Genomic DNA, 17,940 nt, shown 5'->3' with positions numbered 1-17,940 from the left:
ATTTTGGACAACAGAGTTGAGGAAGATGAAGCTAACGCTTACTAATTGGTCGAAAAAATCAACACACTTTTTTTTTATGTTGCCATGAGAAAGAAAATTGCAATTATCAAAAGCAACAGTATATTTTCATTAAGCCTCATTAAAGAAGATGAGATTTCCAATCAATTAATCGGAATTTCAGGTTTCAAATCCAGCCAGAATTTTTGTTACTACTAGAATCACCATGAATATCAGAGAAGCTATTCTTACTAATATTGCTCTTAAAATCTCTACTATCATTACAATATCCTTTTCAGCAACTATTCGCTGACATAAGTAAACTAGCAGTACATGTACTTCCAATATAACACACATTTATCTCTTACATGTTTAAGTCATACAACTGTGGCCATAACTGTAACCATGCCTTCGAGGGTTTAGCTGAATAACTGTAACCATAACGGGGACACTGCCTTCAAGGGTTTAGTCGTACAACTTGGCCATAACTGGGACACTGCCTTCAAGGATTTGGTCATACAACTGTGGCCATAACTGGACACCACCATCAGGGGTTTAGCCAAACAAATTGACCCTTGTACTTATTTTTGTCAAGTGTAGTGCTTATTCTTTTCAGCCTTTTTTGCCAATCCACTAAGTTACAGGGACATAAACAGACCAGATGAACCATTCCTTCTATCTAAGGATTAAATGGACCCTGCACCTCAAGAGTAAGTTTGAGGGAACAGAAAACTAGTGAATTTAACTGCAAATAAACTAACAGAAGGCAACAGAAGACCACTGCTGTACCTTTCTCAAGAAGAATCATGAATATTACCATTTTAGTATGTAAGTGGATGATTGACAATACATGTGGGCATAGAACATGAAGAGTGAAAGAAGAACATGAACTATTCTCACCAGCCTTTCTTTGAACTATCCACCCTATACACAATACAATGTGTGTACGTTTAATACCCTGGTTAAGAAGTTTTCTTTGAAATCCTATAACTTAGTTTGATCCCACTGAACACAAGTTTTTTACTTGGGTTGACAGAAATCTTAAGAGTGAAATTCTGTAAGCTCGACATATTGTTGAGTAGAAGCATTTATCCATTGCCTAGTTTAACATCACTATCAAGTTTTGGGGATATTTATTGTAGAGTTCTTTACTTAAGCCCTTCACTCTCTATGAAGCATAGGCCGTTGACAACTTTTCTCCAGTTCACAACTCTGAGTTGTCTCCCCTGAGGAAAGGCCTTCCTCTTCGAAGTCTTGTTAATTTTGTTTTGGCATTGATGCTTCTATAACTTTGCTTTTTTCTAGATAAAGGTGTTGGCCACATGCAGACCTATTTGTTACCTCTGGAAAGAGGTGGTCCACGTTAGTCTGACTTCTGTCCTTTGACCTATCCAGCATAGGAAGCCTCATTAGGAGCTTGTTTCAAATTTTGGGATCATTGTTCTCAAAGGTCATTGCTCTCAGGAGTCTCTACTTTCAGGGGTCATTGAGGCACAGAAGCCACCACACTGCAACAAAAACTGGACCTTGTGATGGATTGCAGAGTCCACTCTGTATCTAACACTCAGATCAGGTCCCTAATCTGAGGTCAAGGACAGATAACTCAATATCTCAAAACATGACTTCCTATTGTAGTAACCCGTTAGTCTTGGTTCAATTTCTCTTTGTTCTCACTATTCTCAAGGGCCTTGTAAACAGGGTACTGCACCACCATTTCTTATAAAACCATAAAAACATCATAAACAAAGTAATAAAAAAACAAGTTTGAGTATATTTTCAAATATGATTATGATCAAAATATTCCTGCAGCTAGAATTTAATTGATTTCATTGAAGTTGTCTTTGATTATGTTCTCTTTCTACATATACAGTGAGTTTACGTTATGGATACGGACTGATGGATGCTGTTGCTATGGTAAATTATGCTAAAGTATGGGTGAAACTTCCAGAGAAACGCATATGTGAAGTAGTTTCAAAAGAATTCCGTGTGTAAGTAAAAACGTTGTTGTTGTGCTACCACTGTTGTTGTTGTTTTACTTCTTAGCGCTCTCGGTCCTGTTTGCTCTGGTTGATTCTGTGAGAGTGGGCAGCAGCCTGTTGTCAGAAGTCCCACAGGGTCTCTTTCTGCACATTATAAGCTTTGATACTTGGTTGTTAATTTTTGTGGAAGACATTCAACATCCAAGTACCATTCTCAAAATCCTAGCTGTCCCCCAACAAAGCAGTTTTGGGACTTGTTCTGCTCTCATGTCAATTCCAATTTTTCTGACGTATTTATCAAACTTGGTTGTTAGTGATGAACAGGCAGACATGTTAGCACATTAGAAAAAATGCTTAGCAGCATTTTGTCTCTCTTTATGTATCTGATACCTCTTATACCCAGTTTTCCTCTTAAATCATTTACTCTGTTATGTGTGCACACTGACATTACCTATCTAGTGGTACATACTAGCTTCTTTTCTTTTAAGCCTTCACAAGTCTTCTATAGTCAAAGCCCATGTTTCACTGCCATGTAGCTTAGCTGTACATACACAGGCACAACACAATCTGCCTTTCACTTTGAGGGAGAAGCCCTTTGTTACAAACAAAGGTAGTAGCTCTCTGAACTTTGACCAGCCCGTTCTTATTCTAGCTACTACACTTTCAGAACTTCCTCCTCCACTACTAACTTGGTTGCCTAGGTAATAGGAGCTATTTATTACTTCAAATGATCTCCCCCAAGTATTCCAAGGAGTCTATTGTCGGTGCATTTTTAGTGCTTATTGTGGCACATTTGCCTCACACAGAGACTATTTTCTCCGTTAACCTTCCTGTGATACCTCTTATGTGTCCAAAGCTTGCACTGGATACAATGTATTGGAATTTCTACCTACACCCTTCTTACATATTGAGCAGGGCCATTTCCCTGAAAGGATTAGTGATTTGTCTACTTACTAGGACTTTGGTTTTTGTCAAGTGGTGGTGGTGGTGGTAACAACTACAGACAATAATATAAACACAGCTATAAACATACATACATACATACATGCACATATGCAAACACACACACACACACACAACAAGCTTCCATACAGTTTCCTTTTACCAAATCCACTCACAAGGCATTATTTGGCTTGGAGCTATAGTAGAAGACACTTGTCCAAGGTGCCATGCAGTGGAACTGAACCTGAAACCACATAGCTGCAAGGCAAACTTCTTAACCACACTTTCTTACACAATTTCTACACACTTCTTGATACAACAGTGTGAGCTTCTCTAATGACTTGCTTTCGCTATGTCATAATGTCATCATAAGCCAGTTCCACCTTTTTGATTACATGGGCCATTCTTCATCATCATCATCATCATCATCGTATATTCATTTTTCCATGCTTGCATGGTTAAGATAGAATTTGTTGATGCAGATTTTCAATGGCGAAATACCCTTTCTGGTTGCAAGACCACACTTATTTCCAGGCAGAGTAATATTTTCCTGTACCTAGACCCTTTAGAATTTAAACTAGCTTATACCCAAACCAAATATTCTACCCACTTTATGTTCAAACCAGCTGGATCCACCTTCCCACCTACCCTACAACATCATTCTAAAAGTAAACAATTACACCAACAAAATTCCAAAGCTACGAGATAATGCAGGATTAATTCAAAACAATTTGGATTATTAAGCATTACACTTGACAGAATAATCTGAAGGTTAAAAGGCTAGACTTGGTTTCCACTGGATATTTTTTGTTTAGATTAACATCAAAATTATTGGTTAGAATAGACAGAAAGGGATTAACAAGATTCGCTTACAGTAACATAGTTTACTAGCATTAGCATAGTTTATTTAAATAATGCTGTTTTGAGTTGGTATTTCATATGAACAAGTTGGCACATGTCATTTGTAAAACTACTGTAGCTGAGTAAATGCTATACTTCAAGGCCTATGATGATGAAAATGACTGATCATCATCATCATCATCATCATGGTAGTAGTAAAAATGTGATGACATAGCAAGAAATCCTAGTTTAATCCCAGTTCCTTATTATAGAAATGCATCACTGTGTCTTTTATAAATTCTCTATTGTAAGGTGAATAGAGAAAGGCACAGGTATTTAGAAATACTTAGGTGGTTGTTAAAGTAAAAAATAATGACCAAATCTGTCTCAGAACTCTGACAATCTTAAAAGAAAAAGAAGATATTGGATAGGGTAGTCTTAGAGAGCCATGTTTAGACATGGTTAAGTGCTTTTGTTGGTAAGTTGGTTTGATCTGGGGTTCAGCAACAAAAATAAATTTGAAAATTTATAAATTGCAAACTGATTTAACCCTTTAGCATTACATCAGCCATATCTGTGTTATGTTCAAACTGTCTAGATCTGGCCTCTCATACCTACCTGACAAAGCCATTCTAAAAATTCTAAACAATGTGAATAAATAAGCATTTATTATATTTGACAGATTTATATGAATGAAAAAGGGTTAATATGTATTTGAAGAGCATCAAGATACTCAGAAATTTGTATGGGGTTGGGTAGAGGAGTACATTTTTGATCTAGCATCTAATGTGGTTTTTTTGTAAGACAGTAGTTTATGACTTGAGGAAGATTTGGCTGCTTGTTATAGCAGGCCAAGTGACCTCTTAAAGGCTCCCATTTGTAAAAGTTGATGCTGCAACTATTTTTATAAAATATAATAAGTAAAATGCAAAATATCATTACATGCCTAAATATGTTTCAGCTGCTGCAGCAGTTGTTGTTGTTTTTAAAATTATTCGAAATATTCATGTCTGCAGTTGACTCACAGGACTTGTAAACATATGAGTAGCCATATTACTATGAATTTGAGCACAAGGGGCCTCCATAACAAAATTAAGCAATGGCTGTCACTTGTAAGCAAGCAAAAGCTAATAGCATGTACTATGATTTCACTAAATGTTTTAGGTACCTATTTAATTACAAACAGACTTAGAAACCCACTCAGCCCTTCCAACCTTGACTTAGCAGAACATTGAGGATGTGACACCTGGAGGGAAAACTAGCTGCACCAATATGTAATTAGTATGTATTTTCAGCTGAGTAGACTAGAGTAACATGAAATGAAGTGCTATGTTGAAGGACACAATACACTACTTGGTCCAGAAATTAGACCCATATCTTTATAATTATGAATTCAACATTCCTAATGACAAAATACCTATAATCATGAATCCAGCAGTTCTAATGATAAAATGCAAGTCAGACCACTTAAATCTAGCACTAGTTCGTCTGATAACTCTTTTGGCCCAGCACATTGTGAGCTTGCTGGCATTGGTTTCTTGATCTACCTCTATGATATTCATAGTTTTAGACTTTATATTACGCAAAACAATAAAAAGTACCTCGTTTGGAATCAATATCGGTTCTGTATGTTTGCGTATTTGTACATATACACACACATGAGAGTTTCTACTGAATGTAATGCAAAAATGGACATATCTTAATATTATCTGACATAGGTAGTTCACATTGCACATATTGGTTGAGAAACTCTTCTATAGTGACTTTTCTTTCTGTTCTTCTTTATTGCAATCAAATAATCAAATATGAGCAGCAGTAACATGCAATCATTGTATTCTTGATGAAGGAGGCATGCAGACTATCCAATATCCACTGAAAGCTACAGGTATTATATGGAGAAGATACCACTGACAAAAATAATGTGAAGAAATTTAAAGAAGAGAAAACAGCATTGAAAACAAACCATGAATGGAAGATCATTTAGCATTTGTTTTCCATGCTGGCATTGATTTGATGGTAAGCTGGAGAGCTGCACCAAGCTCCAATCTGTTTTGGTTTTATTTCTACAGCTGGATGCCCTTCCTAATGCCAACCACTCCGCTGAGTGTACTGTGTACCTTTTACGTGTCACTGGCATGGGTACCTCACACGTTACCAGCGCTGGCTACAACTAAGATTTCATTAAGTTTGACGTGTCTTCTCAAGCACAGCAAATCACCAAAAGTCTTGGTCACTTGCTATTGCTTCTGTGAGATTCAGCATCCGAAGATTTGATCACTGATGCTATTCACCAACAAGTTGATGGATTGATTCACAGAGACAGAAAAGTCACAATTGTAAAATCGCTGCACAACTGGATGGTAGAAAAACTTTGGCAATCAGGAAGTGTGTGCAAAGTGGCACCACAGTAGTTGACACTCAATTTGAAGGAGAGAAGTGTGGCAGTCTACTCTGATTTAATGGAAGTACTTGAAGCCAAAGTAGACAATTTTTACTCCAATCAGGTGGCAGGAAATGTAATGTAGACATACCTTCATGGTCTAGAAATAAAAGCTCAGTCTATGGAATGGTGTCACACCTCTTCTCTGAAGGCTAAGAAGTTCAAAAGCTTGTGGTTGTTTTAGAACGTCATGGTGACTGTTTTTGAGATGACGAAGGTGTCATTTTCCTTGATTTTCTGGAACATGGCTGTACTGTGAATAATGAGTGGTAAATTGGGAAGCTACAAACTGAGAGAAGCTATTTGGAGGAAATTACCAAGCAAAAATGTATTCATGAAGGAACATTAGCCTTTTAAATACTTTATAGATTGCAATTCAAACGTTAAAAGATACTGAAGAGTTCGACTAACTTTGATGTCTTTAAATTCCTTGAGGATTGATCTTGTCCTTTGTCTACAAGTGAAGAACGAAGATAAAATTGTGTTGTCACTTGACTGGCAAACTGTAGTCAAATGAATATAAATAGTAGACAAATGTGGACACAATATTCATGTTATTTTAATAAAATAGCGTAAATACTGTGACCAATAACTAAGCAATTTAATTTTTTGTGTCTGTATATACTTGAAACAAAAAAAAAATCGTATTAAGATTAAAAATATTATATAAGGGAAACTACTCTGACATATATGGGAGATATCTCCCTTAGATATATGAGCCAGTTATATTTTCTTGTTTTTGGTTCGTTGGTGTATGAGGAATGAATTTTGTTCTGTAAATTCGTGGATTTTAACCACTAATTTCTTTAAATATTGGGTACAAACAAATTTTTGTGAAACAGTGTTTGAAAGAAAATACCTAGAGAAACCGTTCGCACGCAAAATAAGTGGAGATAATGTAGTAAAGTAGATAAATCAAATATTAATTACGGGGTGAAAAAGAGAACATTAATTCAATTGCTAATATTATTTTAGCCTGATTTTGGCAAGTACAGGAGACAACTCTAGACACGCTTCGCTCTACTTACATCTCCTCAGCAAAGCGTAGCTTTCCCAGATCTAGTAGAGAGAGAATCACAACAGTCTATTTACAGTAATATCTCAGGGTTATTCTCCCCTATTGCCTTATACGATGTACATTATTTTACAGCACTAGAAAGGTTACCTTCTTCTTAGCAAGAAAAGACTAAAAGGACTTCTCAACCATGTTTTCTCTTGCCTTGCTTACTAATCACTCTAGAGCTGGGATTCTCAACCATTTTTTAATTTTATTTATGGACCCCTTTGATTACTATTTTATTCTGGTGCCCCCCCCCCCCTAGCCATTTAATGTTTAAAAATTAGTTTTATAGAAACTTCTTTCAAAATTCTTATTTTAATTTTCACTTATTAACTTGTGTAGATTGAACTATGTAAAATGGTAGAGAAAGAAACCTGGCTGTTTCTTGCAGCACATAGCAATACATACATCGAAAGCAAAAATTTTTCAGGGGCCCTTAAAATACTATTGTGGATCCCCAACTTACTATTTTGTAACATGGACCCCCAAAAATCTTATATGGACCTCAGTTGAGAACCATTGCTCTTGAGGATGTATTGCATGGCATTTGCCATTGAGGTGCATAGAAAGAGATGCTTTGTGCACTATGAGTGTAAAGGGTGTTCAGTACATTACTTTAACTCAGGTAATGTGATCAAGATGGAGAACAGATGAAAGAAGAGTATCAGAAAGCCTGGAATGTGTGGATGGGTGAAAGGAGCAAGCGTATACAGTTAATTCAAATTTTTTTGCTGCAAATTAATTAAAATGAATAACACTATTTCTTCTCTTTTCTTAATTTCATTTTAACCAACAAAGGCCCTTAACAAATTCTGTTGTCCGTAAAAGTTACCTGAATGTAGATGGTTGTCAGGGCACAAAAAATGCAGTTCAGTATTTGGAACATGTACAGGCACAGATAAGTTTAACATATTCTCGACGGGGTGACCTTAAAATCATGTTGACATCACCAAATGGCACACGCTCCGTATTGCTTCCACCTCGGCCAAATGATCTTGTGGCAACAACGTTTGAAAATTGGCCTTTCCTCACAGTCCACTTCTGGGGAGAATATGCCATTGGTGTGTGGCTGTTGGAAATAGAAGATGTTTCAAATCACCACTCCAGTACAGGTAATTCTATTTCTTTTATCTTTTATTTGTTTCAGTAATTGGACTGTGGCTATTCTGGAGTACCACCGTAAGTGGTTTAGTCAGACAAATCAACTCCAGTACTTATTTTTTTGTTAAAGTCTGGTACTTGTATTGTCTTCTTTTGCAGAACTACTAAGTCACAAGGATGTAAACAAACCTATATCAATTGTTGGAGACAGACACAAAGACATGCACACAAACACACACAGACATAAACACGCATACACACACACACACACATATATATACAACGGGCTCCTTTCAGTTTCTAAATCCACTCACAAGGCTTTACTCATCCTGGGGCTTTAGTAGAAGATACTTGCTGAAGGTGGCAAGCAGTAGAATTGTTAGCACACTGGGCAAAATGCTTAGTGGCAATTTGGTCATCTTCACATTCTGAGTTCAAATCCCGCTGAGGTTGATTTTACCTTTCATCCTTCCGGGATCAATAAATTAAGTACCAATAAAACATTGGGGTCAATGTATTCAACTAGTCTCCTCCCCCAAAATTTCAGGCCTTATGCCTTTAGTAGAAAGGATTATTATTATTATTATTATTAAGGAGGCAAGCTAGCAGAATTATTAGTATGCCAGGTGAAATGCTTGGCAGTATTTCATCCATCTTCACATTCTGAGTTCAAATTCCGCTTAGGTCAACTTTGCCTTTCATCCTTTTGGGGTTGATAAAATAAGTACCAGCTGAGTACTGGGGTTGATGTGATCGACTTACCCCATCTCCACAAATTTCAGGCCTTGTGCCTGTAGTAGAAAGGATTATTATTATTAGGGCAGAAGAACTCATGAATAGTTAATGGCCATTCAACAGTGTGTACATATATGTGGGATGTTTTCTCTGTGTGTGTATGATTATATATATAATATATATATATATTGTATATTTTTAAGCTTCTTTCTATATTTATATTTTTACATTCTTTTTTTAATATTTACATATGTTATTTCTTTTATAACTTTTTCTGGGTTTTTTTCTTTCTTTTTTTTTTTTGTCTTTTTTGCTAAATGAATAAACCCCTACAGAAAATACGGAATACGGATGGGGGACCCTCGAAGGCAGCTGGTGGAGAGGACTGAGCCAAACCATCTTCTGGCAGCCCCTCCAACCTTGCTGATTTCCAAACAAACTTCATGTTTGTCTGGCAGGGTTTGGGACCTGAGGATCATCAACTGTATGGAGTGGGGCTTGCAGTCAACAAGATCGGCACACCACAAGGAGTATCTGAGCACATTATCACTGTCAACTAAATCAGGCACCATCCATCTCATCAGCACCTATGTTCCAACACTGGCAGCTGAGAATGTAAACAAGGACAAGTTCTACAAAGACCTGCAAAAAGTGCTTGATCAAATGCCTGGAAAAAAAAAATGAAGTTTTCATCCTCGACAACTTCAATGCAAGAGATGGGTCGTGTCAGCAGATGTGGTCAATTTGTCTTGGCCATTTTGGAATTGGGAAGATCAACAAAAACAGAGATTATTAGAATTCTATTCCAATAATTGCCTCTGTATCACAAGCACCTTCTACAATGGCAAGAACTAAAAGAGAACAAAGACACCATCCTCCCTCATATGTACAAGCTCTTGATTCTCTGTTGACATGAAAGATGCCAACGTAGTGACCCTATGTAAGAATAAGAGAGACAAGAGAGATTGCAACAACTGCAGAGGCATTTTATTGCTGTGTATTACGGGAAAAGCATTTGCCTGAATACTGTTGAAGCACCTGCAGAAGTTAGCAGAGAGAGTTCTTCCAGAAAGTCAGAGTGGCTTCAGATCAAGATGATATTTTCTCTTTGATAGCTCCAAGAAAATTGTTGCAAACATAGTCAACCCCTACATGTTTCAGTTGTAGACCTAACTAAGGCATTTGATACAGTTAGTAGATCAGGATTGTGAATAGTTCTTCAAAAGATTGGATGTCCAACTCTTTTCCAACTGATGTCCTTCCATGAAGGTAGGAAAGCCAGGGTTCAGTTTGATGGTTCCACATCAGACAGCTTTGAGATCAGAATCAGGCTTAAACAGGGTTGTGTTCTGGTACTGACCCTTTTCAACATCTTCTTTGCCATGTTGTTGTAGTTTGCCTTCAAAGAATCTCTTGGAAATGTCTGCCTTCACTGGAGAACTGGTAGGTCTCTTTTCAATCTTGCATGCTTCAGAGCAAAAACCAAAACCAAGTCGACCTTGATTAGAGATTTCCTCTTTGCAGATGATGCAGCACTGGTTGCTCACAGTGAGTCAACTCTACAGACAATGATGGGGTACCTTTCACAAGCCTGCAAAGCATTTTCTCTTGTAACCAACATCAAGAAGACTGTGATTCTGACACAAAATGGCACAACTGAAGACAACATCATACTGGACAACAAGACTTTGGGGTTGTAAAGAAATTCTGTTAATTTGGATCCACAATAACTTTGACAACCTTCCTAGACAACTAAATTGGTGTCAGGTTAGGAAATGCTGCTACATCCTTTGGTAGACTCAGCAAAAGAGCATGGAACACTGTGAAAACCAAAATAAGTATCTATGGAGCATGCATACTGAGCACCCTCCTCTATGGATCAGAGACCTGAACACTATACAGAGGACAAGAGAAAAAGCTCAATGTCTTTCATTTGAGATGCCTGCACAAGATCTTTGGCATCACCTGGCAAGACAAAGTAGCCAACACAGAAGTCTTGAAACCAGCAGCACTTCTGAGCATGACAGCTATTCTGTGCAAAAGAAGACTGAGATTATTTGGACATGTGAAACGGATGGATGATGACAGAATTCCCAAATAGCTGTTATATGGCAAGTTGGCTCCAGATAGCAGATCCACAAGATGACCGAAGCTGAGATTGAAAGACACATGCAAAAGCAGCCTGACCAAGTGCCACATCAAGGCAAAAATTAGGGAAAAGTTAGCTGACAGAACAGCATGAAAAACTTCAGTGAACAAAGGAGTCAAACAGCTTGAGGAAGGAAACATCTTGGCCCTTGAAGCAGAATGCCAAAGAAAGAAAGACATCAAATTGTAGCCCTACAGCACCTTCCTTGCTTGCAAATTTTGCAGCAGAACTTGCTCATCAAACATAGGATCACAGCCATGAGAGAAGCTGCTGGAAGAATATGACTACTTAAGACATTCTCCACTGCTTAGACCATCTGTATCATTATTATTAAGGGCAGATAAAAAGTACCAGTCATGCACTGGTACTATTATGGGTCAAATACTGTTCTAATTGGGAATTTACTCTTTTGTTCAACAATTACTAATTATAAAAAGGTGTTTTCTCTGTGTATATGTATGCATGTGTGTGTGTATATATATATATATATATATGTGTGTGTGTGTGTGTATAGATAGATAGATACACACACACACACACACATACAGGGTAAGCCAAAAGTCATGCACAAAATAAGTTCAATACTCTCCAGAAGTGTCAAAGACATGCTTCAATTATTCTAAAAGTGAATAAAATAAATAAGATAATGAAGAATACACATGCACTTGTACATGATGAATAATAATAATGATAACAACATAATATAAAATTTCAAGTGTTTAGGTGTGTAACTTTTAGCCCATCCTGTGTATATACGTGGGTGTGTATCTGTGTATGTGCTTGTGTGTATATATATATATATATATATATATATATATATATATAATTTCTCTTTGGTGTCTTTCTTTGACAAGGTACCCTAGCTGACTGGAAGTTGATTTTGCATGGTACTCAAGAGAATCCTTTAAAACATAGAACGAAATCAGGATTTGGAGATGGCATTACTGATTCCAATGACCTAGAAGTGTTTACAACCAAGTCTGAAGATCAGATAGATAAAGGAAGCAACCTATCTACTAAAAAGGTGAGATACACTTTCATAGAAACTATCTTCCTCTGTCTTCATTGGGTAAAACAATACGAAGGGGTGCTGAAAAGTTCCTGGCTTTAAGGGTATCACAAAAGGCCTGGTTGGCAGCCCAACCTTCTGAGTTCTTTTAAAGGGCTTAGAAAAACTGAAGGACCACTGCAATAAGTGTGTGAAACTGAGAGGGGAATATGTTGAATATATTCATAATTAACTGATCCTCCTGTATTTTCTTTTGCCTCACCAAGCCAGGAACTTTTCAGCACCCTTTCATGTATTTGTGTATGTATGTATGTACGAGGGGGTGCTGAAAAATTCCTGGCTTTAGGGGTATCACAAAAGGCTTGGGTGGAGGCCCAACTTTCTGAGTTCTTTTACAGGGCTTAGTAAAACTGAAGGACCACTGCAATAAGTGTATGAATCATAGAGGGAATCATAATTAGCTGATGTTCCTGTGTTTTTTCTAACCCAAAGCCAGGAACTTTGCAGCACCCCCTCATATCTTCCTTTGTATTCATTGTGTAAAACAGTTAATTACAATGAGATTTCAGTTTAAAGGTATATACTCATCTACTTTGTGTAAGAAACCTATGGCATTCTTTAGACACCTATTTCTCCTTCTCTTCGTCATCATCATCATCATCATCATGGATTCAAACAAATTTTAGATTTAGCTGAATGAATATTTGCTGGATAAATATTTAGCTTTAAAATTGAAAGAAATAGTTTCAGCTTAAACTATGACAATCCTCGTGATTGTAATTACATAACTTGTTGTGAATGTACATGGCTCAGTGGTTAGAGTGTCAGGCACAATTGTGAGGTAGTTGGTTCAAATTCCCGGACTGGGCTGTGTGTTGAGTTCTTGAGCAAGACACTTTATTTTACATTTCTCCTGTTCACTCAGCTGTAGAAATGAGTTGCAACAACACTGGTGCCAAGCTGTATCAGCCTTTGGCTCTCCCTCAGATAACATTGGTGATGTGGCGAGGGGAAGCTGGTATGCATGGGCAACTGCTAGTTTTCCATAAAAACAACCTTGCCCACACTTGTGCCTTGGAGGGTAACTTTCATGGTGCATCCCATGTCATTCGTGACCAAAGGGGGTCTTTCTCCTGTACCTTGTGAAGGTGATTAATACAACTGTCAGTAAGGGTCATTAACAACTGATAGTGATGGTAATTACACAATTTGCATTGATGTTTACTACATAACAGGCTGTGATGTTTTTAGATGTAGTTTTGTTTCAGTCATTAGACTGCAGCCCATGCTGGGGCACTGCTTTGAAGAGCTTTTAGCCAAATGAATCAACCCCAGTCCTTTTTTTTTTAAGCCTGGTTCTTCTATCTCTTTTTACCAAACTTTAGTAAGTTACGGTGACATAGACAAATCAGCACCAGTTGTCAAGCAGTGGTGGGGAACAAACACAGACGCCATGACACACACACACACACACTCTCACATATATGACAGGCTTCCTTCAGTTTCTATCCACCAAATCCACTTACTAGACTTTGGTTGGCCTAAAGCTGTAGTAGAAGACACTTGCCCAAGGTGCCATGCTGTGGGATCAAACCTGGAACCATGTGGTTGGGAAGCACACCTGTGCCTGTTATAATAATTCTAGTTATAAATTTTTACAAGAACCAATCGTTTTTTTTTCAATACCCCTCAGCTTTTCAGAACCTACCTCTGTTTGAACCCAGCATAATATAGTCGACTTGTTCTTTCCATTAAAGATACCAGGTCTTTTCCTAGGAACTGCCACACAAAACCTCACATGGAATCATTTCAATGTTAAAACTGACACTGTTTTAATGTGCATTAATTAATTACACTAATGTCTTTCATGATTAATATTATCCTCATCCATGATATCTCACACAAGTTGTGGATAATGTCTTATATAGTGTCTATGCATTATCAGCAACAGCAACAGCGTTATTTTCATCCACTTTTTTATGCTGGCATAGTTTGAACGGTTTTTTAACAGTAGCGCTTTAAAGTCAAATGCTCTTTCTGCCATCAACCCTTTTAGTTCCTTAAGTGGCTTGCCCTGATGCAGCATCCCTAGTCATAAAACTACAAGGAAAATGTGTTTCTACATACATATATTACTACTGATGCCCTTCCTGTTGTCAACTCTCACCTGTTCCCAAGCAAGGTGATATTTCTCCATGGCTTGATAGATTTTCATAGAATATTAGAAATAAATGACATTCATGTAATGTCAAGACAAGGAGAGAGTGAGAGACACACACACACACACACACTCATATATACATAACAAGTTTCTTACAGTTTCTGTCTATCAAATCAATTCACAAGGCTTTGATCAGCCTGTAGCTCAAGGTGCCACACAGTGATACTGAATTCAAACACCACATATGGCTAGGAAGCAAACTTGTTAATCAGGTAACCTCAATTGCACCTGATTATTATTCATACCAAAGGATTACATTGTCATTAAAAACTTGATAATAGGTATTAGCAGCACTACTTTGCTACAGTAAAGAGAAACAAATGTGCTATGACATAGCAGAAAAAAACTATTATATCTAATTTGAAATGATGGCATGATATATGCTCTGTCATGTAATCAATAATGTGGTTATTCATCCAAAGATAGATATGTGGTTTATATTCTGTTTCAAGTTTTGTTTCTCTTTCATGTTTTAAGTTTATGCATTTATTATTTTGTATCAAATGACATTAGGAGCATATATATGGTGGCTGTCTGCTAAACTGCAGTGCTTGACCACTTTGTATACCTAGTGAGATCTTAAATGACTTTTATGCTCTGAATGGTGCTGAAAGAGCTGACCACATAAACTGAAGCAATATCTCATTGGTTCCATTTTCCACTTGTTTATTATGAATGTATGTATATATGTGCATATATTTATCCATCTATCTATCTATATGCACATACACATATGCATATATATGTATATATACATACACACATATATGTATGTATATATATATGTGTGTGTGTAGATGCAGGCATGCTTGCTATCCAACCACATGGTCTTGTGTTCAGTGCCACTGTGCGGCACCTTGGGCTATAGTGTCTTCAACTATACTCTCTAGCTGACCAAAGCCATATGAGTAACTTTGGCAGATGGAAATTGAAAGAAGCCCATCATAAATGTGTATGTTTACGTGTATACTTGTTCTGTCATCATGTAGTGGTTGTAAATGAGCATCCCTGTCATACAAGTGATGTTCATTTCCAGTAATCTGTGGTGAAGTATTACCTCCCTTGGAAACAAGTGAGGGTTGGCAACAGGAAAGGCATCCAGTCATAGATATTCTGTCTGACCCATGCAAGCATGGAAAAGTAAACATTAAATAATAATGATGGTGGTGGTGGCGGTGGCGGTGGCAGTGACAGCAGAGGTAGCGGTGGCGGCAGTGGTGGCGCATAAATAATAGTTTAACAGCTAATTCATGAGAAAAATCATCTTCTGATGTATGAAAGAATTCAAATCTCTTTATGTCGTCGTTGTTTTTGCATTGTTCATATTAAATCTTATCAGTTTGCTTTGTAACAAAAAGTTTCTGTTTGTTTTCAATTCTTTTCTATATATATAAAAAGAAAACATATTTATGTTATTAAATTAATATTTTTAATAAGTTGTTGTACATATTGTTATGTCATGTCCTTGTTGTTGTTGTTTATATATGGGTCTGTGCTAAATGAAAAAAACATATGATCAAAAGCATTCCTGCCATGACCATCCTGTCCTTTTATTCAATCAAAGAACATTTAGGACAACATTATGCATTGTAGTCTTCTTCTTAAGGTGCTAAGGTGTATCGTGATGGAAATTTGGTTGACATTTCTAGCAGATCAAACAACCATGTAGTGGTTCGCTTGTTAACTTGAACTGCTTATTGCCAGTTGTGTTGATGTTGCTGTTATGTTTGGGGCATTTCTTTTGGCTCTTTACATTCTGAGTTCAAATCCTACTGAATCGATAAAAATAAGTACCAGTTGAACAGTGGGGTTGATGTAATTGACATTTCCCCTCCCATAAAACTGCTAGCCTTATGCCAAAGTTTGAAACAATTATTATTATGAAGGCAGTAAGCTGGCAGAATCATTACAAGATTGAAAGAAATGCTTTGCAATATTTCCTCTAACTCATTACATTCTGGGTTCAAATTTTACCTTTCAATCTTTGGGATCGATGAAGTAAGTACCAGTCCAAGTACTGGGTTTGATGTACTCAGCTAGCCCCCTCCTCCCCAAAATTTCAGACTTTGTGTCTATAGTAGAAAGAATTATTATTTTTAACGTTGCTTTTATTTTTATTTTTTTGCTTTTATTATTATTATTCTTTCATTTTGACAGTAATTGTTGTATTGTTATTTTTCTCAAGTAGAATCTACTTCAATCATCCTTTGACTAAGGGATGAAGGGAGTTTTATATATACATCAAAATTTAGGTTTCATGACTAAGCATTGACATTCATGCTATTGCTAATGGTATATATATAACATAGGAGGCGCAATGGCCCAGTGGTTAGGACAGCGGACTTGCGGTCATAGGATCGCGGTTTCGATTCCCAGACCGGGCGTTGTGAGTGTTTATTGAGCGAAAACACCTAAAGCTCCACGAGGCTCCGGCAGGGGATGGTGGCGAACCCTGCTGTACTCTTCCACCACAACTTTCTCTCACTCTTACTTCCCGTTTCTGTGGTGCCTGTAATTCAAAGGGTCAGCCTTGTCACACTGTGTCTCGCTGAATATCCCCAAGAACTACGCTAAGGGTACATGTGTCTGTGGAGTGCTCAGCCACTTGCACGTTAATTTCATGAGCAGGCTGTTCCGTTGATCGGATCAACTGGAACCCTCGACGTTGTAAGCGACAGAGTGCCAACAACAGCAACAACATATATAACGTGGAAGAAATTGGTTCAACAAAAAACTGAAACTTTTCAAACACTGTACAATTAAACACTTTTCCCAAACACTCCTTTCTAAAACTGTAACCTTTAAAATTCTCTCCTCAAAAAACCCATGTGGCTTTGGCACCTTGTACAAGTGCCTTCTGCTACCATCCCAAGCTAACCAATGCCTTTTTAAGTGAATTTGGGAACTGAAACTATATTAAGCCTGTCAAATAACTAAATAAATAAATATATATATATATATAATTAATTCAATAATAGGATAAAATCTTATATAAGAATTTATCAAGTAGCTAGCGTGAAAGTAATACACAGGGAAGAATCCATCGTTTATTCCCTATATCATATTCATTTATATATATATATATATATAAGGGCATTACTATACAAGAATTCCTCATGCTAACTACTGTAATAAACACATACGGTAGTTAGCGTGAGGCATTCTTATATAGTAATGCCCTTATATATATATATATATATATATATATATATAATTGCAGCGTGAAATGTGTTTATAAGCCCATTTAAAAAACGCACAAAAATCGTTAGATTCACTTCAACATTTAAATTTAATTTGCATCAAAGTATTTTCGTCATTTTGAAACTGCAACCTGTTCACTGACAAAATTTCATGCTGCATCAGCTCCTTGTCAAACCAATTTTGTCTGTGAATAGGTCACGGTTTCAAAGTGAAAAGATATTTTGACACCAATTAAATCTAAATATTGAAGTGAATCTAATGGGTTT

At 37.0% G+C, this 17,940-nt stretch overlaps 1 protein-coding gene across 6 annotated transcripts in view; it reads left to right on the top strand.

The window, feature by feature from the left end:
• LOC106883330 (proprotein convertase subtilisin/kexin type 4) overlaps positions 1-17,940 on the top strand; it is a 154,347-nt gene that overhangs the window by 97,279 nt on the left and 39,128 nt on the right. For all 6 annotated transcript variants that reach the window (XM_052966058.2, XM_089349802.1, XM_052966059.2 and 3 more), the window contains exons 12-14: positions 1,868-1,985; positions 8,057-8,370; positions 12,098-12,267. In XM_052966058.2, the coding sequence (XP_052822018.1) occupies positions 1,868-1,985; positions 8,057-8,370; positions 12,098-12,267 (602 nt within the window). The remainder of the gene's footprint in view (positions 1-1,867; positions 1,986-8,056; positions 8,371-12,097; positions 12,268-17,940) is intronic.

The sequence above is a fragment of the Octopus bimaculoides genome, chromosome 3, assembly GCF_046866305.1.
Source record: "Octopus bimaculoides isolate indiv1 chromosome 3, ASM4686630v1, whole genome shotgun sequence".
NCBI lineage: Eukaryota > Metazoa > Mollusca > Cephalopoda > Octopoda > Octopodidae > Octopus > Octopus bimaculoides.
Note: the sequence above shows the minus strand (reverse complement) of the source record. Positions and strands in the feature narration are given on the sequence as shown.